The sequence below is a fragment of the Myotis yumanensis genome, unplaced genomic scaffold, assembly GCF_028538775.1.
Source record: "Myotis yumanensis isolate MYYU_CA2020_CCGP unplaced genomic scaffold, mMyoYum1.0.hap1 SCAF_13, whole genome shotgun sequence".
Lineage (NCBI taxonomy): Eukaryota > Metazoa > Chordata > Mammalia > Chiroptera > Vespertilionidae > Myotis > Myotis yumanensis.
This window is the reverse complement of record NW_027223764.1, coordinates 58,920,397-58,947,206: the sequence shown is the minus strand read 5'-3', so window position 1 is coordinate 58,947,206 and position 26,810 is coordinate 58,920,397. Positions and strand designations below refer to the sequence as shown.

Below are 26,810 nucleotides of genomic sequence, written 5' to 3'. Positions count from 1 at the left end.
CCCTCATACACGCGCACACAGTCACACTGACGCCCTCATACACGCGCACACACAGTCACACTGATGCCCTCATACACGCGCACACAGTCACACTGACGCCCTCATACACGCGCACACAGTCACACTGACGCCCTCATACACGCGCACACACAGTCACACTGATGCCCTCATACACGCGCACACAGTCACACTGACGCCCTCATACACGCGCACACAGTCACACTGACGCCCTCGTACACGCGCACACACAGTCACACTGACACCCTCATACATGCGCACACACAGTCACACTGACGCCCTCATACACGCACACACACAGTCACACTGACGCCCTCATACACGCGCACACACAGTCACACTGACGCCCTCATACACGCGCACACAGTCACACTGATGCCCTCATACACGCGCACACAGTCACACTGACGCCCTCATACACGCGCACACACAGTCACACTGACGCCCTCATACACGCGCACACAGTCACACTGACGCCCTCATACACGCGCACACAGTCACACTGACGCCCTCGTACACGCGCACACACAGTCACACTGACACCCTCATACATGCGCACACACAGTCACACTGACGCCCTCATACACGCACACACACACACCTTCACACACCCTCATACACGCACACACACAGTCACACTGACGCCCTCATACACGCACACACACACACCTTCACACACCCTCATACACGCACACACACAGTCACACTGATGCCCTCATACATGCGCACACACAGTCACACTGCCGCCCTCATACATGCGCACACACAGTCACACTGACGCCCTCATACACGCACACACAGTCACACTCACGCCCTCATACAGACACACACAGTCACACTGACGCCCTCATACATGCGCACACACAGTCACACTGATGCCCTCATTCACGCACACACACAGTCACACTGACGCCCTCATACATGCGCGCACACAGTCACACTGACGCCCTCATTCACGCACGCACTCACGCTGTCCTCAGCAGGGACCTGTGATGAGGGCGGTCTCCCGGAGCAAGTGCGTGTGTGCACTCCCAGCCCCGCTGCTTAAAGGTGGGGACAGACCCTGGAGCTGAGTCTCCAGACGATGACACTCTCCTCCTGTGTGCTTCACTGCACACACAGCTGCCAGCCCCGCTGGCTGCAGAAGCGGCACCTGGCAGACTGGCAGGAAGGAGCTGGGGAGTTCGGGAGCCTGGCACAGCTAACATCCTGGGCGCCCGTGCTTTTGACTTTCCTGTGGGCTCAAGAAAAGACCCCCCCACCTCAGCATGAACCTTCCCTCAGGACCAAGAGGCCCCCTGGACCCAGCCCGGGAGCCTGGCTGCGTGGCCACCCCAGTCTCACCCAGCAGCACCTCCAGCGTGGACCCCCCTCTGCCCACCAGCCCCACGGTAAGCTGGGCGAGCGCCTGTGGGCACATGACCTTCCCTCCTCTGTGCTGACCCCTCCTGGTGGCACAGGGGTGTAGGTAGGAGATCGGAGAGGCCTGTGCCTTGCTGTGAGTTGTGGGCGTGTCACTGGGCACCTCTGAGCCTGCCCTGCAGAGAGGCCTCTGGAGAGAGAGGGCACAGGCTTTCCTGGAGGAGAGCACTGAGGATGAGAAAGCCTGGCCTGAAGGAAGGGGCTGAAGGGCCACACCTGCCCCTGGGGGCCCCCCTTCCTGGAGGGCTGGCTGCCCACGGACCTTCCACAGAAGCAGGCTCACTCTGGGCAACTGGGTTTGTCCAGCGAGGGAGGCAGGCGTTAGGTGTGCTCTGCTGCCCCATCATTCTAGCCAGAGTCCAGGCCACGCCCACAACTGGGGAGGGCTAGGGTACCCTTCGGACCTGGGATGCGGCCTCGGGCCTGGACAGGAGGGGATGGCTCCTGTAGCTACAAAGGCCAGGGCAGGGTGGAGACTGGACCAGCCCCGGAAAGGAGTTGGGGGGAGGCATCTTAAAATCTCTTTGTACCGGCCTCCCTGCAGAGACCCGACACCTCCATCTGTGCCATCGTCCCCAGTTATACCCGGGGGGGGGGGGGTTGGGGGGGGGGGGCGGCAAGCCTCTTCTCGGAGGCACTGGAAAGGGGCTCCACCCGCTCCGCCGCCCCCGAGCCGAGGGCCTGGAATACCACTGCTAACTGCTTGAGCACCTGGAGCAGCCTCATTCAGCAGAGAGGGGCCACCTCAGAGTTGGCTCTGCCTTCTCCCCACGGAAAGGTAGAGGCATCCTAGCCATGTCCTGTTGCCAGGCGTGTGCCAGTCTGTCTTTCCAGCCTCCACGGGTGATTGGAGCCCTCCTAGGAGCCTGATGCCCTGTGCCATGTATGGGAGTTTGGGCTCGACTGTAGGGAGACCTGCATTTCCATTTTAGCCAGCCCCTTGCCAGCTGAGTGGGGGAGGGACCCTGCATGGTGAGCTTACAGCTCCCGCCCCGCCCTCTGGGAGCCCTAACCCCCTCTTCAGGGCGATTTGAAGATGACAGGATAACATGATGCCCTGTTTCTCCGACTTTCTCCAGGCAGCCGAGGCTCAGGCTGCGGCCTGGGTCTCCTTCCCCACCGTGGACGTTCCGGCCCACGCCCACTACACCCTGGGCATAGTGATCCTGCTGGTGGGCCTCACTGGGATGCTGGGCAATCTGACCGTCATCTATACCTTCTGCAGGTGACTGGCTGGTGAGGGGGGGCCTGGCTGCTGAGGGTAGCCTGCCACGCAGAGAAGGGCAGCACACGCAGCATTGCTGGCGCTGACTCTGCAGGGCACGGTTGAGCTCGGACAGTGAGGCCAGGGCTAGGCCCTCAATGGTCTCAGGCTCAGGCCTCAATCTTTAAGCTCAGGGAAGGGCCCAAAAGTAGTCCAGGCAGCTCAGTGGCACATGCCACTTAGGCCCCGGGCACACCCTCTGCATAGGGTGACCACCCCTAGGACACTCAGTCCCTGCCCGTTCTGCCCTGCCGTCAGCTCACCTCCACCATCCCTTGCCCCAGCGGCCATCCTCCTTCTTCCTCAAAGAACAGCCCTGGCACCAGGGCCCTGAGCCCTCCAGCCCCTCCGCAACCCCTCTTCCTTCCACACCTGCCCTATTCACAGGCCGAATGGCCAAGCCAGGCAGGCAGAGAAGCGGAGCCCTAGCCCCATGGCCTCCTAGCTGAGGTGCCTGTGGGCGAGGCATCTCTGTGAGCCACACGTCTTGCCCGCAGAGCGGAGCTGTGCTTTCCTGCAGAGTCAATGCAGTGATGCAGCCCAGCAGGTCTGCTTGAATCCTGCTGTGCCGCTGGCTGAGTGTTTTGATCTGGAGGAAGCCATATCGCCAGCGGGGCCTTGGTGTTCTCATCTGGAAAATGGGAGTGGGGAGAGGAGGGCCTGCCTGTGGAGCACAGCGCAGCTCCGTTGCCCGCGGAGGGGAGGAATGCAGACGCAGCTGTGCTGAGCAGGGCCCGGCCCTGAGACCAGATGCAGGGGGTGAGGAGGGTGCCTGCGGAAGAAGGTGCACAGCTGGGCACAGGGGAAGAGAGAACTTGGCCACTTGGCCGGGAGGGGCTCCGAGGAATGAGTGTGTCTGAGGAGAGTGTGGGGGTCAGGCACAGGGAGTGCGGAGGGTGAGAAGTGGACACCACAGCCTGCTCCCAGGCCGAGCAGCGGCTCGGGGGCCTGCTCTCCACTTCACTCTCCACGAGCCGCCCTCGGAGGCAAGGCTCTCACTTCTCAGCCTGCACTCTGGGCACCAAAGCTGCTTGCTAGGCAGCTGGCTGGCCCAGCGGCTTGTCTCTATAGTGCACACGTGTGTGTGTGTGTGTGTGTGTGTGTGTGTGTGCGCGCCTCTCGTGTGCACAGGTGCATGTGTGCATGTACTTGTGTGAGTGTGCACCCGTAGTGGAGGGGAGCTCCCCAGCAGAAGTGCCTCTGACAGTGTCGCCCTCACAGGAGTAGAGGCCTCAGGACACCCGCCAACATGTTCATCATCAACCTCGCGGTCAGCGACTTCCTCATGTGCTTCACCCAGGCCCCCGTGGTCTTCGCCAGCAGCATCTACAAGCGGTGGCTCTTCGGGGAGGCAGGTGGGCACTCGGGCTCCTTCTGCAGGAGCGGGGAAGGCTGTGGCGAGGGTTCCCAGTGCAGGGTGCCCAGGTGAGGAGGTGACTTCCTCTTTCTTGGCAGAGAGTGAGTAGCTGCCCTCAGTTAGCAACAGGGAAGGCTCAGGCTCCAGTCCTGAGGCCCCCGCCAGCCTCTGCCAGTGCTGCAGGGAGGCAGGGCGGAGAGGGCTCAGCCTGCACTGCTTGAGAGGTGAGGACAGGAGCCAAGCACCTCTGCCTCAGACCCTCACTCCCCTGCTTCTGCTGGGCTCCCTGCCAAGGCTGAGTCGGAGCTGTGTCCACAGGCTGTGAGTTCTATGCCTTCTGTGGGGCTCTCTTTGGCATCACCTCCATGATCACCCTGACGGCCATTGCCCTGGACCGCTACCTGGTGATCACGCGCCCGCTGGCCATCGGGGTGGTGTCCAAAAGGCGGGCGGCGCTCGTTCTGCTCGGCGTCTGGCTCTACGCGCTGGCCTGGAGTCTTCCGCCCTTCTTTGGCTGGAGTAAGTGGGCTGTGGGAACCTGGGGGTGGGGGGAGGTAGTCTGGGAGGGGCGTATTCAAGGGCAGGTCGGTGGAGTTGGGTTGGCCAGCTGGCAGAAAGGGTCTAGGCGGCTTCCTGAGCCTCAAGGCAGATGAGCCTCAGGAGGCCTGACTAACAGCAGGGAAACTGGGGCTGCATCATCAGCTGTCAAAGATGACCTGGGCTCCCATCCCTCGGCACAGGGGGAGCCCATGTGGTTCCTGGGTGCGAGAAGGGATGCTGAGTTGGCAGTGAGTCAGACAGGCAGGGCTGGGTGTGAGGCCTCAGCGGCAGGAGGGTTAGCAGCAAAGGCAATGGCCTTTCCGGGGCAGGACCAGAAAGCAGGCTGAAGCCGGGAGGAGTAGGACCCTGGGGCTCTGGTGAGGCCTCTGCTCCACACTGACAAGGATGGGCAGCCATGGGCTTTGCCAGTTGGCTCTCACTGCACTGGGCCGGCTGGGCTGTGGCCAATGTTCCGGGACCCCAGGCCCCACATCCAAAGCCCCTGCTTGGTGGGGAGCCTGCGTCAGCACTGCCCAGATGCTGAGAGCTGCCTGCCCGGCCTCCCAGGTGCCTATGTGCCCGAGGGCCTGCTGACCTCCTGCTCCTGGGACTACATGAGCTTCACGCCAGCGGTCCGCTCCTACACCATGCTGCTCTTCTGCTTCGTGTTCTTCCTCCCCCTGCTTGTCATCATCTACTGCTACGTCTTCATCTTTAGGGCCATTCGGGAGACAGGCCAGTAAGAGCTGGGCTTGGAGGAGGGGTTGGAGGGGAGGGGCCATGCTCCTTCGCTAGAGGCTCCCATCTGCACCCACCCCTGGGGCACCCAGCTCCAGATTGGCAAAGACAAGCTGAGCACCGGTGCTTGTGGGGCAGGTGTCTAGAGACCAGCACAGCCTGATGCCCAGAGAAGTCTCAGGAGATGGGGTCTTCTGAGGGGGGCTATTAGGCATGTCAGGAGGTCTAGGGGTGGGGGGGCGCAGAGAAGACACCGCAGGTGGAACCCAAGGAGGCAGCTTAGCTTAGCTGGATGCAATGGAGAACTTTTGGGGTGTCAGGGCTGCCTGCACAGGCCAGGACCCTGGCACCCACTGCAAACAAGTGGGGTCAGACCCAGACTCCGCATCCTTCCCAGGGCTCTCCAGACTTTCGGAGCCTGTGAGGGCCGCAGTGAATTGCCCCGACAACGGCAGGGGCTGCAGAATGAGTGGAAAATGGCCAAGATTGTGCTGCTGGTCATTCTTCTCTTCGTGCTCTCCTGGGCCCCCTACTCCACTGTGGCCCTGATGGCCTTTGCTGGGTGAGCAACAGTGAAGGGCTGCGGGGTGTGAAGGGGTGAGGGGATGAAGGGGCTCTGGGCAGGTTCTCCCTCCCTGGCCCAAGCGCAAGCCAGCTGTGCTTACACTGGAAGCCTGGCCCCCTTCTCCCCCCGCTGTGAGATGCTCCCCTGCTGGGCCTGCCCGGTTCCTGGAGGCGCTGGGACATGCTGGATTGGGCCTGAGTGCCTGTGAGGGCTGCAGGTGCTGCAGGAGCCCTGGAATCCGTGGCTCTCCCCGAGGCTCTGGGTCCTTCTCCACCTGGCACACAGCCAGGGCTCCTGCTCCTCTCCTGCCCTGATGGCGAGAGTCGGGGGGACTCTGACATTTGCAGCAGCGTGGACGCAGGCCAGATTTCAGAAGCACTTTTGAGGCAGAGAGAGCTCTGAACCCTTGGAAGTGGTGGGTGTGTGTCTCCTTGGACATGGCCCTCCTGTGAAGTCGCTCTCTGAGCCAGGACAGCTGTGGGCATCAGGGCTGGGGTGCGGTGTGGGAAGAGCTGAGCAGGGACCGGCGTCACTGGGGGTGAAGAGGGTTTATTGCTGGCAGCACAGGCTCCAAGGGACAGTGAACCACCACCCCCCCCCCCCCCGCCCCCCGGCACAGCTTCCTCCCAGACGCCCTCTCACTGCTCTCCGGGTGCCCCTCACCTCAGATCAGAACTTGCCCTGGCATTTTTCAGTCCACCCCTGGGACTGACTTGGCCCAGCTGGTTTGGGCCGGGCTGGGCTGTGCCTGTGGCAGGGCCTGGCCTAGAGGAAGAACATCCCTGAGAGGGTGGGTGGGCGGGAGGTCTCCAGGGAGGAGCGTGGCAGGGAGACCCCAGCTTCTCTGTCCTAGGTACGCTCATGTCCTGACGCCCTACATGAACTCGGTGCCAGCCATCATCGCCAAGGCCTCTGCCATCCACAACCCCATCATTTACGCCATCACCCACCCCAAGTACAGGTGCAGCCCCAGGCTCCCAAGCCCACCCTCATGGGCATGGAGGGCCTGATAAGGGGGTGTCTTTCCTGTCTCTTGTGTATGTATTGGAGGGGCTCCAGCAGCTGGGACCAGCCAGTGACAGTGGGTGGGCCTGGGGACCTGGGGCCGGGGTGACCTGCTGCTGCTCCACCTTCCCAGGAGGCTCCCTTGGCAATGTCTAATCCTAATGGGGGAGTTTTGGAGCCGAGGCCAAAAGGCAGCCAGATGGCTGATCAGCAGTGCTGCCCCTGCAAGGAAAACCCCCCAGACAGCGACACCTGGAGAGACCCCAGCAGGAGAGCTCAGCTTCGAGGGCCCTGGCAGGCGGGCATGGTGCTGGCCCAGAGTGCTCTCTGCTGACGGAATCCCAGCGCACTGGCCTCTCCCACAAGAAGGCCGTCAGCGCTTCCTTTTGCCTGGTGGTGTCAGTAACTCACCACCTGCTGGGCCAGCAGCAGGCCTTAGCCTATTCAACCCCGAGTCCCCATTGGCAGAGATGTGGCTGGAGCCAGCCACTTGAGGGCTGGAACTGAGCACCTGGCTGAACCTGCTACCCTAAGGCTCTCCCTCCATGCCCTTGGCCCCAGTATCTGTCTGTCTGTCCCAGTCCTGTGAGCCTGTCGGTATCTTTCACCTCAGCATCTGTCTGTCCTTTGCCATCACTTTTCATGACTCCCAGTTTCTTTCTGTCCGTTCCCAAGACCTCGTCATTTGTGCTCATGACCCCAATGTCTGAAGTCCCCATTTCCCCAGGGGTTCTCTTCCCACTCCCCTTAGCCTTGTATCAGTCTGTCCACCACCCCTGTCTCCTTGTGTCTGTCTGTCTGTCTGTCCCCTCTGCTTTAACCAGAAGTGCCTCCCTGCAGAATGGCCATAGCCCAGCATCTGCCCTGCCTGGGCCTGCTGCTGGGTGTGTCTGGCCAGCGCACCGGCCCTTACGCCAGCTACCGCTCCACCCACCGCTCCACACTGAGCAGCCAGGCCTCGGACCTCAGCTGGGTCTCCAGACGGAGACGCCAGGAGTCCTTGGGCTCTGAAAGTGAGATGGTAAGAATGCTGGGCCCTCGATGGCTGGCCATCCCTTCCTCAACCAGGCCAGCCTCAGGCCTCTGGGCGGAGCTGCCGCTGAAACTCAAGAACCCCCAGGACACTGGGACACTAGCAGGAAGTGGGACTCCCAGCCTCCCCCTCCCACAGCTTTTTCAGGCATCATCCTCCCTGATAGGTAGGGGCATTGGGGCCAGAGAGGCAACAGACTGGCCCAAGGTCACCCAGCAGCAAGGCCAGGGCTGAGCAGGGGTCTTCCCACTCCAGGGCGGCACTACCCCTTAAGCCACAGATGGAAAAGACTAGCATCTCTGGTCCCAGATGAGCCTCCAGAAAGACAGACAGGAACTAGCTCAGGGCCCTGTTCTCAGCATGGAGCCCGTCCTCCTGGGAGCCCTGAGAGCCTGCAGGTGCAGAGGAAGGAGCACAGCCCTGGTGCAAGCCTCAGCTCCATCACGTGCTGACTATGAGCCTGGCTCACCCTCTCGGACCCTCTGTGTCCTTCCCTGAAGCAGTTGCCTCTACGTCCACGACTGGCTGGGGTGCCATGGGTGGATACAGACCCCAGAGCCTGCCGCCCTGCTTGGGGTCTGGAGCTGTGATGCCCCCTGAGGTCCCCAGGAGAGCTCCCTGATCGTGGGCCCCTGTCTCCAGCCACACCTGGGCTCCTCCGCACTGTGCCTACAGGGTCCCTCCACCCCTTCCTCCCACTGCCCCCTTCCGGAGGGCTCTCAGTTGGGGGCTGAGGGAGGAGCTGTCAGGGTCCCTTCCCTGAACTGCTGTTGTGGGAGACATCGAGGAGGGAAACTTATTTGTTAACAGAGGTCCAGACCCTCCTGAAGACACACCCATCACACTTGTGTTAGAAGGTGCGTGCACACCCCTCGCGCACACACTTACAGTTTGCAGGGATTTGGCGACCAGCACGCCTGCCAACAGTGTCATGGGCCTCACCCAAGTAAATGTGGGGAGGATGGAGCAAGGCCTGGGGGAGGGGCAGGAGCAAAACTGTCTCACTCTCACCTCACAGGGCTGGACAGACACGGAGGCAGCCGCTATGTGGGGGGCTGCCCAGCAAGTGAGTGGCCCGCCCCCCTGCAGTCAGGGCCTGGAGGACGTGGAAACCAAGGCCCCTCCCAAGTCCCAGGGACATGAAGCAGAGGATCCCAGGAAGGTGACTGGAGACAAGGGGCAAGGAGCCCAGGGGGTGGCCAGGAGAGCGGGGTTGTCCTCGGTCCCCCCCAGCTTTCCCTTGCCTGCCTGGTGGGCCTGGGAGTTTAAGACTGCCAGAGGCTCTGAGCAGGCCTGAGGGTGTCTGTGACTGACACACTAGGCAGCCGTGCCGGTGGCCTCTGTGCTGGGACAGATGCACACATGAGCGCTCACACATGCTGTCCCCGCGACACACAGGAGTGGAGTGCTCCCCGATGCGTCTCTCTAAGCTCTGCGTGTCACCAGGTGTGGGTGGTGCGCACCTCTGTGTAGCTGGAGGCTGGGCGTACCTGGGTGGGGGGTGCGTGCCGTGTGTGTCCTCGCAGCCAGTGCCCTGCGACCAGGGTGTCACCCAGAATACTGTGGCTATTAAAAGAAAGCCAGCTGTCGCCCAAGTGCCTATGGAACGGAATGCCGATGGCGATTAGAGAAGGCCATATTCTGGAACATGGAAATGCCACGGGCACAGGCCCGGAGGCTGCCCTCCCCCACCCCTGTCCTTCACTCCCGCCCCAGCTTCTGGGCTTTCTTGAGCTTCCCTAGCAAGGCCAAGACCACAGGCACTTTTCTGCCATCCTTCTCCAAGGCTGCCTCCTGCATGTCCCAGAGAGGGGAGCCCTGGGCTGCCCCTACAGTTGGAGCCTCTGCCCCTTCCAACTTCAGTGTCTCAGGGAGCACCGCTCCCCAATGCTCAGCCCCAGGAGGACTCACTCCCCAGCCCTGAGCCCCCTGCATTGTGCACAGGCGTAGGAGCCGGACAGAGGCATGGCTGCGCCCCGGCTTGGGGGGCGATGACAAAAGGCACAGTGCCTGGCCTGGGGGCACACCGGGCTGGGAAAAGAGGGGTGGCTCATCGGCAGGCTCCTAACCGGTGCCAAGCACTGCCACTGAGGATCAGCACACAGGGTGTGGGAGCAGAGGCCAGGCCCCAAGGGTACCCAGGGAGGCGGAGGTGCAGGGGGCGTTGCCAGGCAGAGTGGGGGAGCGAGGGTCCAGGCTGAGGGAACTGCCTTGCGAATGAGGGGGCCCAGGGGCACTCAGGGTCCTGGGACAGAATGTTGCCCTGTGACCTCAGAAGCAGCCAAAGGGCCCTGGGAGCTGGGGGGAGGGGTAGGAGAGGGCAGGAGGTGGCAGCACTTGGGAAAGCCACTCAAGTGCTGGCCAGAGGGCTCTCCGGGCCCAGTGCTGCGGGCGGACCCTGGGAGGACGTGGCCCTGCTGGCCTCTGTGTGGCCGGAAAGGACAGGTTGGAGGAGTGAGCTGTGGTAGAGGCCCGGAGGAAGCGGTGCTGTAGGGCAGCAGGACTGAGGTGTGGAGGAGCGGGGGGGAGGAGGGGCCGCAGCACAGGGAGAGAAATGAGGACAGTGGCGAAATGGACAGTGGGGTGGAGGGACCTCAGTCCAGACCTAGGAGCCCGGGGACCTGGGGGTCCCTGCAGGCACCTAGACACTCTGGCTCCATCTCTCCGGCCACGTGGCCGGTCTCAGAGTAGGCCCACCCTGACCCAGGACAGCCTGCCCTCAGCCACTGTCCCTCACTGCAGAGGGCCACCGGAGGCTGCTCCCACGGGCGGAGGGGTGGGGTGGCGTGGGGAGGGAGACAGTCCTGGGCTAACAGATGTGTGCTGCTTGTTTTTCAGACCAAGGGGCTGCTCCCTAGCCCGGACCCCAGGATGTAGGGCCCCCTTGGCTCTCCTTTTCCTCTGGGACACGTCCAGCCCCACGAAGCCCCTCACACAGACCCAGGATCAGCCCATGAACTGTGGGCTTTGGAGTGGCCCTGTCACCATGGTGTGCTGGATTCACATCCTAAAACACAAAACTTGTGCCACGCAAAGTGGTCTGCACCCACTTCTCATCTGGGCAGCCTGCTCCCCAGGCTCAGCCTGAGGAGTGGGGCCAGGCCTCCTGCTTCCGGGCAGCTGCTCCCCGCAAGTGCCGTGTGTGACTGTCCTGTCGGAGCAAGGCCGTGGCGATGCTCCATGGGGCTCACCATGGCTGCCCCTGCCCGGCTGGGCGTTTCGCAGGCACGGAGGGCCGGCACACGCCTCCCTCCACCGCGGGAGCCTGTTCCTCACCTTGGCTTCTCCCTGCAGCGCTGCCTGCACTGTGCCCACACTCGTGCGCACGTTCCTTGTCGGGCACATACCCGCATGCACTGAGCACATGTGTGCACGCACTGCACCTGTGATTTCTTTTACTAGTAAATCAGTGGCCTTCATCCCAGGCTGTGCAGCTCAGACAGAGTAGAGGAAAATAAAAAGCAGCAGTCTCGACAAACTTGGTCTCTATCTGTTGATGCCAAAATGGGAGAGAAACTGCCGGCCTGAAGAGTGTGGGCCCACAGCAGTTTCTCTTCCTCCCTCCCCTCTTTTCCCCACCTGTGACTCTCTCCCGAGGCTCCTGTCTCAAACTATGAGGGGACAGAGTGGAGAAGGGACAATGATCAGGCTTGCCTTCACCCCACTACCCAGCAAGCTGCTGTTACCAGAAGCGGCTCCCACCCAGCCTGTGGGTACCAGCTGCTCAATGGCTGTCTTGGGTCTCCCAGGGGAGGCAGGTGAGGGGAGGGGCTGGCCTTTACCTTTAAGAGCATCCTTCCTACTAGCCCTCCCTTTCCCCAGGGCAGCATCAGGCAGGTCCCCGAGTCCAGAGAAGAGAGCCTGTGTCTCCAGGTACAGCCTAGCCCGTGGCTCCCCCTCCTCCCCTTCCTGCCTTATCCCACACTGTTCATGCTGCTGGGTCCTCTCCATCCTGGAAGGACAGGCCTCCCTAGGAAAGGGGATAGGGCGTGGGGGAAGGGCAGGGGCTGGTATGGGGGGAGGAGGGAAGGGGTGCTCTGAGCTGCTGGCCTCCTGCCAGGAGCAGCAGGGAGAACAGGCTGGGCTACATGACACAGGGCAGAGGAGGTGGTAACGTGGAGGAAGGAGCACAGTCCCTCCTTGGCTTCTTCCAAGTGACAGTTTTGTGATCTTGGGCCAGCTGCCAAATGCTGCTGTGATATGGGGACTCCTTGCACCAGCACGTTGTCTGCGCCAGGCCAAGGCCCGAGATGGGTGCTGGCAATGGGGAGTCACTTGCTCACACCGAGGCCTGCACTCAATGCTTGGGGCCCAGCCCAGGCCAGAGCCCTGCGGGAAGGCCAGGGCACAGCTAAGCCAGTTGCCTTCCCCAAGCCTCAGTTTCCCCAGCCAGGGGCCAGGGTGAGCTTTGATCTCTCTCCAGACAACTCAGGGCCTGAGGTCTCTTCTGGGTAAGGTTTCTGAAGGTGTCCTGGCCCAAAGGCCACACTGGCAGGAGTCCTGAGGGTCCTAGGCCCTCCCAGAACATGCTGTCTCGGGGTTGTGGGCTGAACACACTGAACACGCTGCCCTCCCTGCCTCCCTGGCCCCATGGCCCAGCAGCTGAGCAAATGGCATCTCTCCTCCTCCCTGCCCCCTGCCATTCCAGTGCAAAGGGCACAGGCCTGACGTGCCTGCTGGCAGCTGAAGCTTTCCATACTGCTGTCAGGTTTTCCAGCGCAAGTGAGCCAGGAGGGCCAGGAATAACCCCTGGCCCGAGGGTCTGGGGGGTGTGAGCCTGCCCGGGGCCTGCGTTCAGGCCCTGTGCCCAGGGGTGCAGGCCAGACCTCCCCCACCCCCCACCCGCAGCCTGGGCATTGGGAGGCACCTGTGGCCACTGGGAGCTCGTTTCTGGCCCGAGTCCCGTGGGAATTAGCCCAGGCTCCAGGGCGGCCGAGCCCTCTCCCTGCGTGACCTTGGGACAGGCACTCACCTCTCGGAGCCGGGCTTCAGCTGAGGCACCGCCTCTCGGGTCTGAGGGGATGAGCTTGTGAAGGGCCTGGAGCTGAGCTCAGCCATGCCCACAGCTGCTGCTGTTAGGATGAGCTTTTGTTGTTAATCCTCACCCAAGGGTATTTTTCCCACTGATTTTGAGAGAGTGGAAGGGGTGGGGGGCGGGGGGGGGGAGAGAAAGAGAAAAACATCAATTGTCTATCTCCCACATGTGCCCTGACCAATTGGGGCCAGTGGTTGAACTTATAACCCAGACACGTGCCCTTGACCAGGAGTCAAACCCGAGACCCTTTGGTGCGGGCTGACACTCTAAGCACTGAGCCACGCAGGCCAGCATGATGATCGCTGCTGGGCCTGCACCACCTCGGGCCAGTTACGGGTCTCCGGAGCTGAGGCTCCGTGCAGGCCAGCGGGAGGCTCACCTGCCCTGAGGGCCACCAGGGCTCCATGCCACACAAGGTACAGCCTTTCACCAGAGAGCACAGGGCAGCGTAACCAGAGTCCCAACGCCCTGCCCAAGGGGCTCAGCTATTGTCTTCTGGGCCAGGGGTGGTGCAGCTGGGGAGAGAGCGTGCGTCCTGCTCTCCAGGTAGAGGGAGCAAGGAAGGGAGAGAGGGAGGCGAGAGCATTGTCACTGACCTGGCCAGTCCCCGTCCTGCCCTCGGGGTGCTGGGTGCTGGACACCCCTCCCCAGGGGCTATATTAGCCGTATGAGTCACGGTGGACTGCTTGGGAGGCCTGGACGGGCGGGCACAGTGTAGGGTTACAGTCCATTTATGGGCGCAGCAGAGGGCAGATATCAGTGTCGATGGCATTTGTTCCCAGCTATTCTTAGGAGCCTCTCAGAAGCGCCACACAGCCCAGCCAACAGCCAGGGGCAGAGCAGGCACGGCTGGGGTCGGGTTTGGGGATCGGGGCAGAGGCCTGGGCTGGGAGGGTGCGCGAGAGCCTCTCACTCCACTCCTCCGTCCACAGAGGCTGCCGCTGCCCACACCAGCATGTCTTACAGCGTGACCCTGGCGGGGCCTGGGCCCTGGGGCTTCCGTCTGCAAGGGGGCAAGGACTTCAACATGCCGCTCACCATCTCCCGGGTGAGTGCGCTGCCGTGGCCTGGTGCCGCAGGGGTTGGCATGTTCAGAGAACGGTGTGTCTGTCCATCTGTCTGTCTTCCTCAAGGCTCTTGAAAATCAGAGCACACCCCACCCGCAGTTGGGGGCTGGGATTGGAGCCAACTGAATGTTGTCGGCCATAGCCCCCTGGTCTCTGCCGCAGCTGTTTGCCTGCCAAACTGGCCGGCCTGCGAAATGTGGAATGTAATGGGCAAGCTGAGGGTGCTTTAAGCCAAGAAGGGCTGGCAGACAAGGGAAGGGAGGGCAGCCCTTCCTCGGCAGGGTGGGCTCAGGGTGCTCCCAGGCTGGGAGTGTCTCCCTGGAAGTGGGCTTTGGGGAGAGAGCACCCACAGTGTGGAGCGGGCAGGTAACGGGGGCGGATAGGTAGATGGACGACTGCCCACCTCTCTGTCAGGGCTCAGGGCTGGATTCGGCTGGTTCCTGGGCTCCAGCACCCACTCCGTCTCAGACCCAAGATAACAGTCCCCTCCAGGGACCTGGCATTGGCTGGCCTCCTGAGGTTGGGCCTTCCTCCCTCACCTGCCTAAGCCCCTGCCTATTCATCAGGGCTGCTTACCTGCCTGTCTCACATCTTATTCCCATGCTCGCCGCCCGCCAGGGAAAATGACCCTGTCCTGCCGGGTCTGCCTGCGATCAGGAACGGCACTGCCCGAGGGCAGCTCACAGACTGCTGACTGCTGGGGCGCTGACACCCAGCGAGAGGAGCAGCTAGATCTGCTGAGAGAACCTTGTCTTAACCACAGCCGAGTCCCCGGGACCCACACCAGGGCCTAGAGCATAGATGCTCAGGCAACATTTGTCAAGCAAAGGGACTCTGCGAGTCTTGCAGAGCTGGGGCTGAAGGCCCTGGGGCCCGGGGTGGACTGTGAGGCATGTGAGGCATAGAGCAGCCCCCAGCAGTCCTGGTGTGGGCACGAGGGGGCCGGCGGAGGCCCCGGGCTGTCATGGGAGGGTGATGGGTGGGCAGGAGTGTCTAGTTGCTGCCCACCTGGAAGATAGCTTTTTCTCAGGACAGGGAAGCGCCGAGGTGGGCAGCTGGGGAAGGCCTGACAGCTGCTTGGCAGGGTGGTGGGAAGCCAACACTCCCATTGGAGGAGGAGTCCTGGTTGTGGAACTTGACGTGGGCCCATGGAGGGACCCCAAGGAAAGCCCCTCAGGGTGCTAGGGAGGCTGCATTTCTTGGGGGTGGTGTGCTGGCCCGGGAAACGACCTTAGCCTCCCTCGTCCTGGAGAGCTGGCTCATTCCAACTTGAGCCCGCACCCTCCAGACTACGGGCCGGGAGCCGGGGGCCATACTCAGAAGACAGCCAGGGCTTGCACACCCTGCCTCAGGGTGTGGTGACACGGGCCTCTGAACCCAGGACACCCTGCACGTTCCCACCCCATGGCTGCAGTCTCCTCCCTGTCCACCCTCACTCTCATAGGTCCCCTGGCCACCCCACCTGGGACTGAGCCCAACCCTGCCCAGCCCCAGCCCCACCATCCTCAAGGCCTCCTTCTGGGGCTCCCTGCCCCATCCCTGGGGTGGAGATCAGCCTCCTGGCTCAGTGACGCCAGGATGGCCATGACCTCACCAGGGGCTATGTGCCGCCTGGCCTGGCCAGCGGGGCTGGATGCAGCACAGAGGCCTGAAGCGGGGCAGGAGGAAGCATGTCCTCGCTGCAGGCACCAGGTGTATTGGGATATGCTGGAGCCATGACTAGGGGGACTTTTAAGAATAGAACCCGCAGCTCAGACAAGGCATCAGGGCAGGGTACATGGCCTCCCTGCTTCCTACAGGGGCACCCCCCCCCCCAAGTTACCAAGGCCATGGAGCAAGCTGGACGGGGCACCAGGCCTCCCCAGGGCTTGGAGTCTCTTGGTAAGCTGCTCTAGTGGCCGCTGATCCCCAGGCTGGGGTGCCCCAGGCTCCGTGTTGCAGGTCTGCCCGAGCCCCCAGCCCTGCCCTCCCCCCAGCGCTGTGGTTTTGCCTGCTGGGCTTCTCCAGGCCCTTCTGCACCAGGAACTCCTCCCCCACGGGGGTGCAGGGCCACTCCAGCTGCAGTTCACTTCCCACAGGGACCAGCGGGTTCTTGGGGACTGGGGGCATATTGCAGAGGGGGTTCCCGGAGGCAGGGCCTGCCTCTTCTCAACAGGGGCCTCCCTCATGACCACCTGCACTGAATCCAGAGCGGGTGGCCAGCCAGGCAGGGTCAGAGCCAAGCAAACAGGCTTGAATTTGCACAGGAGCTCCTGTGGCGATCCCTGCCCCCACGCCTGACCCTTCCCCCCTCCGGCTGGGGCTGGTAGAGGAGCACTGAGTGGGGCCAGGCACCTGTCAGCTGTAGCTCCTCCTGTGAAAAGGCTGCCTGCCGCCTGCCACCTGCAGGCTGGTGAGAGCTCGACCCACCCCACCCTGCCCACAGGCCCCTCAGCATCTCCCCTGGGACAGCAGCAGCCTGTCCGGCCTCCTTTCTGTGGGTCTCAGCCTGAGGAGCCATAGAGAAGGGGGTTCAGAAAGGAGACTCAGAGGGTGGAGGGAAGGGCCTTATTTATCCGGGACAGGTGCTGGGCCTGCAACTGGAGCTGCCCTCTCCCCGCCTTCCCCACACCAGCCAGTTCTCCAGGAAGTGGGGGAGGGGTGGGAGCAGCAACAAAGGCCTGCCCCACCTGTGCCAGCCTGTGCCAACCCCGCCGGCCATTGGGCCAGAGTCTGGGCCTGCTCTGGGCCTTACCCCTGGGTGCACGCTGGGTCCTCCCCTTAATGGGAGAGGCGTGTGCTGTTGTCCGGCTCTGCTCCTCCCAGCTTGTCACCTTGGAGAGGTGGGTTCACCCTGTAGAAGGAAGACAGTGCCTTTGTGAGATGCTATGGAACCAACGGGCACTTGTGGAGTCCTTGGCACCTGCTGTCCCTGGGCACTAGTTTTGAGAATGGCAGGGAGGGGGCCTCAGCCTGGGCGGGGCAGGCCAGGGGACCAGCCCTGAGGACCAGCTCCCTGGCAGTTTTCAGCTCCAGTATTTGTCAGACTCTGCCAGCTACAATGGGGACCCAGAGGACAGAGGGTCCCCACGCTGGGGAAGGCCAAGACTATTCTGGGGCAACTGTGCCGGCAATTCCTGGAATCCAGAGCTGCTGGAGCTGCTTCTTGGGCAGCGCCTCAAAGTGCTGACAGGCCAAGCTGTTTATAGCCTTTAAGGTCAGGCAAGCCTCCGAGGCGCCCCCACCCCGGAGCAAACTGGAGAGCCCACAGGCCCACCACGGGAATGCGTCTTAGCGGCCCCCCGGCAGGCCCTCCCTGGCAGACCTCCCTGCCCTGTGACGCCCGAAGGAAGTGGGCACGAGGCTGGCTGGGGTCCTAGGGACCAGAACCTCCAAGGCCCTGGGCCGACTTCATGGACCGCCCCAGGCTCCAGGGGGGCGGCAGCAAGCGTGAGGAGGCCCCTGGGCCCTGCTGGGCGGCCCTCCAGGCTGGGAGAGCTCTGTCCCTCTCTACACAGGCCCCTCCCGTCCAGGGCAGAGTCTATCGTTGCAAAGGCCCCTAGGACCACGCCTCCCCTCTCCCCAGGAACCGTCTTAAGAGGCTTGGAGGGACTTTGTTGTGTCCCAGTACCCTGCGGGCCCGCCGGGCGGGATGTGCCCCCGGGAGCATTCTGCAGGTGACCTCCCGGACACAGACGGAGCTGTGGATCTGGACTGGAGGAGGAGAGCTCTCGAGAGACCCTCGGAGGGCCAGGGAAGGGGATGGTGTGGTCAGCTGGAGAGGAACCAGGGACCCCTGGCTTTGGGCACAGGGAGGTCGTTGTCCTGTGTGCAGTGTAGGGGCCAGAGCGAGATGGCTGGTGTGAGCCGCTGGGAGGTGGCGGAGACAGGGCCTGCTGTCCCTTCTTGAGGAAGCCTGAGGTGAGGAGGGAGGGGAACGCGGCAGGAGGCGCTGGAGCAGGTCAGACAGCGGGGAGAGACTTTATCTTTAGACTATTTTCTTAGAGCAGTTTCAGGTTCACAGCAAAATTGAGGGGAACGTACTGAGATTTTCCGTCACCCCCCCTCCCCTGGCCCTGCGTATACACAGCCTCCCATTGTCAGCCTCTCCCACCGGAGTGGTGCAGTTGTTACAGCTGATGAGCCTCCATGGACACATCATCATCACCGGTTCATTAGGGCTCACTCCTGTTGTTATACAGTCTGTGGTTTTGGACAAATGTTCGATGACATGCGTTTACCATCCAGCGTATAGTGTTTTCCCTGCCCTAGAACCCTCTGTGCAAGGAGACGCTTTTGAAGCTTAGATAAGACTCTGCCTTGCTTATTGGCCAGGCTGGGGTTGGAAGTGGGGCCATGGGGAGACAGAAGTTCCAGTAGGAGGGTGGGGGATGGAGCAAGGCCCCAGGGGAGTCCAGATGGGACTCTAAGAGCATGGAGGCAGTAATCTAATCGCACAATGTTAGATGCACTTAGGGCTCCACGGAAATCCCCCGGGATGGGCCCCGGGAAGGGTGGGGAGGAGATGCTGGAAGCGACACCAGCCCAGCATCCACCGGCTGCCCTTGCACCCCCACACCTCTCCCATCACCCTGACGTGGACAAATCTGGAGGGGGAGGCAGGCAGGGCGTGTCTGGTTTTGAGCACGGGGAGAGATGGCTGGGGACTTCCTCGGGGAGCCCAGCTGCCCTCCGGCTGCCAGTGGCCTGGGAACTGGGGAGCCAGGAGTCAGTGGCATGGGTGCCCCTGAGCCCCACCGGCTCCTTGCTTCCCTGGCAGCCTGGACAGAACATCTCTCCCCGGCGGGTGTGAGGCCCTCCAGGGGCGGCATGTGGCTGAGGCTGCTCAGCCAGGGAAGCCCTGTGCACCCCACTCTGCCAGCTCTGGCTCTCGTTCTGGAGCCAGGGATGCAGCCTCCCAGCCCCGCCCCGCTGGCTCCTCCAGGGGGAGGAGCTGGGGCAGCACTTGGCTCCTCAGTTGGGAGCTTCCTTGAAACTCCCTCAGCTCTGTGCCCTCCTTACACAATTCCGTTAACTGCAATGCTCGCCGTCCGGGGACCAGGGTGTCCTTCTCTCCACACGCACAGGGCATGGGGCTGGCACTGCAACCTCAGGTCTGGCTCAGACCAAAGTCCATGCTCGTCCCTTCACTTCCTCCCCACGGGCTCCTGCAGGTGGTGGGGCCACAGCTGTGCACTGCCATCGTTAGCCCTGTGCCCCTCGGGGCCCCTGAGGACCCGGCTCAGCAGGTGGAAGGACTCCTGGTGGCAATGTTGGCCCCAAGCACTTTGAGCCCATCTGCGGGAACCTGTGAGCCCAGACACAGGCCTGGAGCTCTGCCAGGACTGGTTCCCAGCTGGTGACGGGAGAGGCGGAAAGTGCAGTGGGATGAAGCAACGATTACAAAGAGCCCTTCAAATGCTTAAGAGGAGAAAAACTAAAGAAAAGGATTTAGCTGCTTTGGGTCCTTCCTGGGGTGAGGGAAGCAGAGAGGGATAGAGTCCAACAAGAGACCCAGGTGTGTCTTATGCCTGGAGCGCACCCTTCACAGCGCTGGGCTCCAGGCAAGAGCGCAGGGTGCCCCACCCTTCTGTGGGCCCACCTCTCCTGCGGTGGGAGGGATGTGATGACCCTTGGGCCCAGCTGGAGATCCCAGCCTGCACCCCGCCTCTTCGCGGAAAGCTGGCAGAACTGAAGAGCACGCCCTGCAGGAGGGTGGCAGCCAGGGTCCTGGATCTGCTCGGTGGCCAAAGGCCAGGCAGCTGAAAGGATGGGCAGACACAGGTGCAGGGAGAGAGGCGCCAGGGGCAGAGGAGCCTGGTCCTGACCAGGCCTCAGGGAGGCCGAGCTCTCCCCTGGGAACAAGGACCACCCATGGGTACCTGAGGCTGCCGGGAGCAAGGCAGGGCCTGGCAAGGGGAAGTTTGGTGTGAGCCAGCCCGTGCCCAGAGGGGCTCCAAGCGTAGGACATTCCAGATTCCCCAACCCCACCCCCACCCACTTCCCGAGCTGATCTGGCCCAGCCTCTCTTGGATGTCATTCTGGTGTCCTTGCTCACGCTGTCATCCACCATGTTCTGGACGTGGCTCTGGACCTGGCAGTCATCACTTCTGTAGGCAGAGGCCTGCCCTGCTGTCTGGGGTCTGTGTGGACAGCGCCCGCTCACCTGGGAGCTCCCTGCCGCAGGGTGATTGGCCTTCTCTGTGGTTCCTTAGAAGCATCTGGGGAGCCCTGGTGTGGGGGCGTGGGCTGGGGGGCCCTGCGGGCAGTCCACAGGAGGGCAGTGGCCTGCTCACTTCATCCCGATGGGAGCCCCGGGGCTGTGCTTTCTCTGAAGCGCTTCTGGCGAAGCTGGCCTGGTGGGTGGAGGGAGGGACCGGCACGTGGAGCAGCAAGTTGAGTGAAATGTCACGGTCGATTAGAGCCTTGGTGGTGGATATTTGGGTGTTCAGAGTAAATCTGTTCCACTTTTGTAGACAATGTCTATATAAGACGCTGGGAGAGCACAGGCCGGAGAAGCCAGGAGGAGGGAGCGGCTCCTGCCTCAGGAGTCTCTTCTCAGCCTGCGGTGTTTTGTTTTCCTTTGCTGTTGCTTTTGGGCCCTGTTTAGCGCCTGTGCTGGTGGAGGCTCCTGGGCCTGGGTTGGCAGGAGGGTGGTGTGCAGTGTGAGAGGCGGGCCGAGCGGTAGCTAGAAGTCCTGGGGAGCAGGCTGGACTGCAGGCCCACCGCCGACCGCGTCCCGGGTTCGTTTCTTTCCTGTCCTCATGGTCTCAGCAGATCCAGGGCGGGAGGCTGCTCTGGGCAGAGGTGGCTGGTGCAAGCAGGTAGCACTCTTGCTGTGGTCACGGGGTCATCCGCTCGGTTCGGGCCGCCCTGCCGAGCACACCTGGGCACAGGCTGGCGGGCAGTGGCCGCAGGGCTCTGGCTTAGGGGAGAGTCCTGCCGGCCAAAGCCCTGTCAGGCTTGACACCCAAGGACAGGCGACTGTCCCCGGGTCCTCTCTGGCTCCTTCTAAGATGGTCCCAAGACCTTGGCCAGCATCGGGAGCCGGCCTCGTCCCTGGGGCCCAGCCAGGGCGGTGGGGCCATGTGCCCAGAGAACCAGGAAGGCTGGCTGGTGGGCAGTTGGGGGGGCAAAGCCAGGCTCCTCTTCCCAGCGCCACTTGGGGTGGGGCCTGCCTGGCCTTCCACACCTCGCGGTCACTCCAGCGACGCACAGCGCCACCTGGCGTCTCCGGTGGGGCAGCCTCAGGCGTGTCGTCAGGCGTCTTTAGAGGTGGGGCTTCATCACATTCCCGGAATGTCCCGGCAGTGGCCACCAAAGTATTTCAGGTGATGTCACGAGGCCTCCAGAGTCTCCCGTGATGTCCCTGCTGGCGGGGTCTCCACAGCCCCAGGCGCTGTGGCGGGAGCCAGGTGTGTAGAGCGGGGCACTGCCCATGATGTCAGTGGGGTCGGAGCCAGAGTCCCACGTAATGTTCCTGGGGTGTGGCCTTCCTGGCATTGTGTGGGGTGCTCCAGGTGGCGCAGGCCTGGCATTCTGTGATGCGAGGGTTGGGGTGGGGCAGACTCTAACATTCTGTGTTGTCATTAGGGTGCAGGGTTAGGGAACTGGCCCCCACAAGCACACCTCCCCTTCGGGCAGGATGAAGCCAGCCTCAGAGCACCAAACCCTGCCCCGTGTGCCAGCCTGCTCACCCGGCAGGGTTGACAGCGCCCAGCCTGCTGGGCTCCCTTGCATGGCAGCTCTAGGCACTCACACGAGGATGCTCTGTGAGGGGCATTCATCCTACCTGTGACCTGGCAGCATCTCTGTGGTGGTGCTGAGCCTCCACTCCTGCCTATCCCCTCCCTCCCAGAGCCTGGGAGGTGCTTCGTGGGTTCTCAGGTGCAGGTGGTACAGTGAGCAAACTGGTGTAGCAAGAGCCCGTGTAGCCCAGTGGCTCGGCACAGGGAAAGTTCATTTCTCACTCATGCAGCATCCAGTGCAGCGCGCTGTGGTCATTCTCCTCCAAGTGCGGCCCCAGGGCTCAGGTCTCTTCTGCTAGTAGCTCAGCTGTCCTCTGGGTCCTCTGCATGCAGTCAGCCGGCGAGAAGAGAGAGTGCAGGGTGCAGGGTATGAGACCGACTGCTGGGGACAGGCTGGGGGGGCGTGCACCACCTCCCCCCACATCCACCAGCCACACGCAGACACAGGCACTAGGAGACGCGGCGGCTGTGTGCCAGCAGGAGGGATCGGCTGGGGATCCGAGGTGCCAGCCACAGTGTAAGACAAAATGGCAGGCCTCTACCCGTGACTCCAGGTGACGCTTCCCCGAAGCCTGACCCAACCTCAGGCCCACCCTCCTGATGCTCATCCCCCACCTGCGCCCTCTCAGATCACACCAGGCAGCAAGGCGGCACAGTCCCAGCTCAGCCAGGGGGACCTCGTGGTAGCCATCGACGGCGTGAACACAGACACCATGACCCACCTGGAGGCCCAGAACAAGATCAAGTCCGCCAGCTACAACCTGAGCCTCACCCTGCAGAAGTAGGTGGAGCCCTCCAGACGGGGAGGCTGGGGGTGGGCCCAGCCCTGTGCCCAAGGCCTCGCAGGGCAGCTGGGCCAGAGGAGGACCAGGCCCAAGTCATCGTCAAGCTCCTCCACATCTGTGCTTCACTAGACAGACAAGGCTGGGAGGGCGGGTCTGGGGCTGCCAGGTGTGGGCCATCAGGCCTGGAAGCCAGGCCTCCCCTGCTCTCTCTCCTCCAGGCAGCCCCCCAAGGCCCCAGCAGAGGCCCGTGGCTGCCCAGTGCCCAAGGCCATACTTTTCCACCCTGGTTAGATGAGCGATTTCCTGGAGCCACCCGCCTGCGCGGTGGGCAGCAGGTCTCGGGCTCTCTGCCCGGCCTCCACGGCTCTCCGCGGAGCTCCCGGCCCAGGTGTGACTGTCTTCACGTGGCCTCATTTCTGGTTTCTCCAGGTCGAAGCGACCCATTCCCATCTCCACGGCAGCGCCCCCGATCCAGTCTCCTCTGCCAGTGATCCCTCACCAGAAGGTAGGTGCTGACTTGGTGGCCGACTCCACTCCCAGACACGGCTCCTGGGGTGCAGTCCCATGGCAAGGGGTCAGTCCTGCCCCACCACTGCCCGCCGTCGCTGACCCTGGGAAGGGGGCCGGCCCGGGGAGGGGAGCGCCTGCCTGGGTGCCACCTGCCAGGGCCTCATGGCTAGGCCCACATGCCAGCAGCTTAGGCCGCATCCTCACAGCAGGGGACACAGTGTCCAGGGCTCTGACCCTCCCCTTCCTGAGGCCGGGGACAGGGGACTGTGGCAGGAGAGCTGGAGGCCCAGCTTGAGCGGGCACCCTGGAGGAGCCCCTGGGTGAGAAGGGGCCTGCTGGCTCCCGGGTTTTCTCCTCCGATCTAGGCTTTCTTCCTCCGATTTCCATTCCTCCTCCCAACTGCACAGCCATAGAGCCCAGCCCCAAACGCTGGTGGTGACCAGGACGCAGGAGAGAGGGTGGAGCCCTGGCCACAGACCTCACCCTGTGCCCCAGGCTCCTCCCCAGCTTCCTCTAAGCAGCTCAGCCCTGTGGGCCCCAGGCCTGGGAGTCCACCCCACCACCCTCCCTGCGCGACCTTATGCTGAGCCCTGTTTCTTCAGTGAGGCGGAGTGGGCCCGGGACAGGATGAGGAGAGAGGAAGAGGCTGACGGGCTTGGAGGGTGGCAGATTGGGAAATAGGCAGCGGCTGCTTAGGGGAAGTTGCAGAGGTGAGCCCAAGGGGCCAAATGCCAGCCCCTACTTCCTCGGTTTCCCCTCCTGCACCTCCACTCTGCCTGCCCACTGCCAGCTGGGGCCCCTCACTGGCCATGTGGGGGCATCACAGTGTGGGGTCAGAAGAACAGGAGGCTGGGCTGTGCCCACCAGGGGCCCTTACTCAGGAGAAGGAGAAACGGACATGGAGTGGAGGTGGGTGCCCCCCACCCACCCACAGTCCCTTGTTCCAGCCTCCTGTAGCCCCGCAGGCAGCTGGGCTGGGCTTGGCTTGGCTTTCTGTCCGGGGGGTGCCAGCCCTGGGCCAGGAGCTTCGTGCCCCCTGCTCTTCCAGACAAACGCCCCCTTCCAGGTGTGCTGTCGGCCCCCTGAGCCCAGAGCAGCAGCTGCGCCGCGGCCCGGCACTAACCCTCTGTTTCAGGTCCACACAGAAGCACTGGATGCGTGTGGCCTCTCACTGCTCTCTTCTCTCTCCCCTGCATGGCGGCTACCCTGTGCCAGGACCCTGCTCTGGACACCAACCCCGAGGTGCGGGCCGGCCCGGGCGCGGAGGTCAGGCAGACCTTTAGCGCCTCCTTCTCCCAGACCTCCGCCTTCTCCTCCCACATGGAGGCCTCTGACCCTGGTCCTCCTCAGGGCAGCCCGGGGGCCAAGACCAGCTCGGAGGGAGCCCTGCACTCGCTCAGCCCGAAAGTGCCCCAGGGCTCGAGCCAGCCCAGGCAGTATAACAACCCCATTGGCCTGTACTCGGCGGAGACGCTGAGGGAGATGGCTCAGCTGTATCAGATGAGCCTCCGAGGAAAGGCCTCAGGTGCTGGACTCCCAGGAGGGTAGGTAATGGGCACAGCTCTCCAAGGTGGTCTTGGGCCACCTGGGTCCTCAGTGCTCAGTAGAGCCTGGTCAGGTGATCAGAGTGAGGAGCTGGCCTCCATCGCCAGCCCCAACCCCAGGAGGGCCCGCAGGCTGAGAGTGGGAGCAGCTCCTGCTGGCGTCAGCTTGGGCCACGCTCATTGCTTTGCACAACTGCCTGGGGGACGGGTTGGATTTGCAGAGGGAAAAACAGACTTGGGGAGGGTTAAGTCAAAGTCCAGCTGTCCAGCAACTAAATGGCCGAGCTGGGCTTGAATGCAAGAGACTCTGACACCCAAAACTGTCACACACACACACACACACACACACACACACACACACACACACGACAGGACAAAGCCTGCTGCCCCCAGGAGCTCTGGGGCAGGGGACAGGCTCATCCTCACCCTTCCGGGAGCCTGGAGGGAGGGGCAAGGAGGAATTAGAGAGGTGGGAAGGCAGCTCTCTAAGGCTAACAGTCTGGGAAGGCTGCCTGGACGGGGAAGTATCTCAGCTGGGTTCAGAGAGACTTGGCAGCAGTGTGAAGGGGGTGGGCTTACAGTACTGACCCTGCTGGGGTGGGGCCGCAAGGAAGCAGGACCCCAAGGAGAAGGGGGCTGTGCATAATAGCAGCCCACCCTGCCTGCTGAGGTCTGGCTGGTAGGACCCTGTGAGCACAGGAATTAAAAACCCAGAGCCGGCACGGGAGGGGGGGGGGGACAGGGGGGGAGGTTGTGGGGGGGTGGAAGGAGCCTCAAGCAGAGCCTGCGGCAGTCCCTGAGTGCTTCCTGCTTGTTACCTCATTCTAATTCTCCGTGGCCGTGCAGTCGGTCTAGTTCTCCCTAATAATTGTGTGCTCGGAGCAGAGCAGGCTGAGTGGAGGCGTGTGGTCCAGTGGTTAGGAGGGCAGCTGGGAGGACTGAGGGCGACAGCCCTCACAGCGCTGAGCTCTGTTCTGGCGGCTCAGTACGTACTACCCGCCGCTCCCTGGGGGTGCACAGCTGGTACACCAAGAGCCAGAACTGCAACCCAGGTCAGTCTGACCCAAGCCCATGCCACAGAAAGTACCGGTGCCCCACAGTTCGCTACTCCCCCAGAAAACCCCCTCCCCGGGGCCCCAGCTCTCTCAGATCCTGAGTGAAGCTGGCCTCGGCACTTCCCTGGGCCGAGGTGGCAGAGCCATATACCCCTGGCTCTTTCCCCAGCAGCTTCTGCCAGAAAACTCCAGGAACACAGCATAGAAATGGCCCCTCCTCTGCCCTGGAGGGGCTGGTAACTCTCCTTGGTCCCCGGCCTGCATGAGGCCCACGGTACTGAGCCTCAGTCTGGTCGGGGCCCCTACAACAGCAAGCACTTCTCTCTTAGCACCTTCAGAGACAGCATCATTCCCCCCCCCCCCCCCCCCCCCCACCGCGCCACCACCGCAGTACCACTGGGACTAGATGCCCAGAGAGAGTGAGTCATTCGCCCCAGGTCACACAGCTAATGAGTGGCAGATAGGACTGGCACCTGGGTCGACTTGACTCCTCCCCTGCATGGCCACAGGGACCCACCTACCTGTCCCGGGAAGTCAAGGCCAGCCCCACCCCCCTTTTCCCATGACTCCCAAGGTGCCCTTCTCTGGGCACAGGGACTTCTGGGAACCTGACAAGTACTACAGTATAACTTGGCACCACTCGGAGCACCAGAGGCCAGCGTGTCCTCCAAGGGAAGCCGGCTGGGGAGGGAGCGCTTCGTCCAGAGGAAGGCCAGTGCTGCTGCCCGGGCAGGGCCACAGGCAGGGCGGAGCCTGCGAGCTGCCAGCCTGGGCAGCCTCTGCTGGGCCGAGGCGCTGCCTTCCTAAGTGTCCAGATGCTCCGAGTCCGCCCACTGGACACGGAGCCCACCCAAGGCTCTCCTCTCGGTGTTCCGTTCAGTCTGCACAGCCGTCTGTGCGGCAGGCGCTGCCACCTCCCTCTCACGAAGGAGGAGGCGGAGGCAGGTGACTTGCCCAGTCAGTGCTGGCAAGAGGCAGGGCCAAGATTTGAACTCTGTCCAGTCTGGCTTTAAAAGGAAGTTCCTTCCCCAACTCTCTTTCCCCTTCTCTCTCTCTGAGCAGTTTGCAGTGTGTTTTCCTGGCAGCGTCTATCCTGGGAGGCGTGAGAAGACGAATGGGGTACAGGGACAGTGGGCCTGAGCATC

At 62.8% G+C, this 26,810-nt stretch overlaps 2 protein-coding genes across 8 annotated transcripts in view; both read left to right on the top strand.

Annotated features, from left to right (window-relative positions):
- The first annotated feature begins 1,286 nt into the window (after nt 1–1,286).
- On the top strand, nt 1,287–11,025 carry OPN4 (opsin 4). The gene is made up of 10 exons (XM_070431991.1): nt 1,287–1,409; nt 2,520–2,665; nt 3,926–4,059; nt 4,380–4,580; nt 5,169–5,340; nt 5,737–5,901; nt 6,758–6,865; nt 7,750–7,930; nt 8,961–9,104; nt 10,781–11,025. Exons 1-10 carry the CDS (start codon nt 1,287–1,289, stop codon nt 10,817–10,819), a joined length of 1,413 nt encoding a protein of 470 aa, XP_070288092.1. The 3' UTR covers nt 10,820–11,025.
- Nucleotides 11,026–13,700: 2,675 nt separating this feature from the next.
- The window catches only part of LDB3 (LIM domain binding 3), a 59,111-nt gene continuing 46,001 nt past the window's right edge, over nt 13,701–26,810 (top strand). Inside the window, exons 1-6 of one of the 7 annotated variants that reach the window (XM_070433211.1) lie at nt 13,701–13,820; nt 13,910–14,025; nt 22,401–22,552; nt 22,986–23,061; nt 24,282–24,308; nt 24,417–24,610. In XM_070433211.1, the coding sequence (XP_070289312.1) occupies nt 13,933–14,025; nt 22,401–22,552; nt 22,986–23,061; nt 24,282–24,308; nt 24,417–24,610 (542 nt within the window). In that variant the 5' untranslated portion in view covers nt 13,701–13,820; nt 13,910–13,932. Of the gene's footprint in view, nt 13,821–13,909; nt 14,026–22,400; nt 22,553–22,985; nt 23,062–24,281; nt 24,611–26,810 lie in introns of those variants that run through there. The other 6 variants (XM_070433209.1, XM_070433212.1, XM_070433214.1 and 3 more) reach the window with 6 other exon arrangements.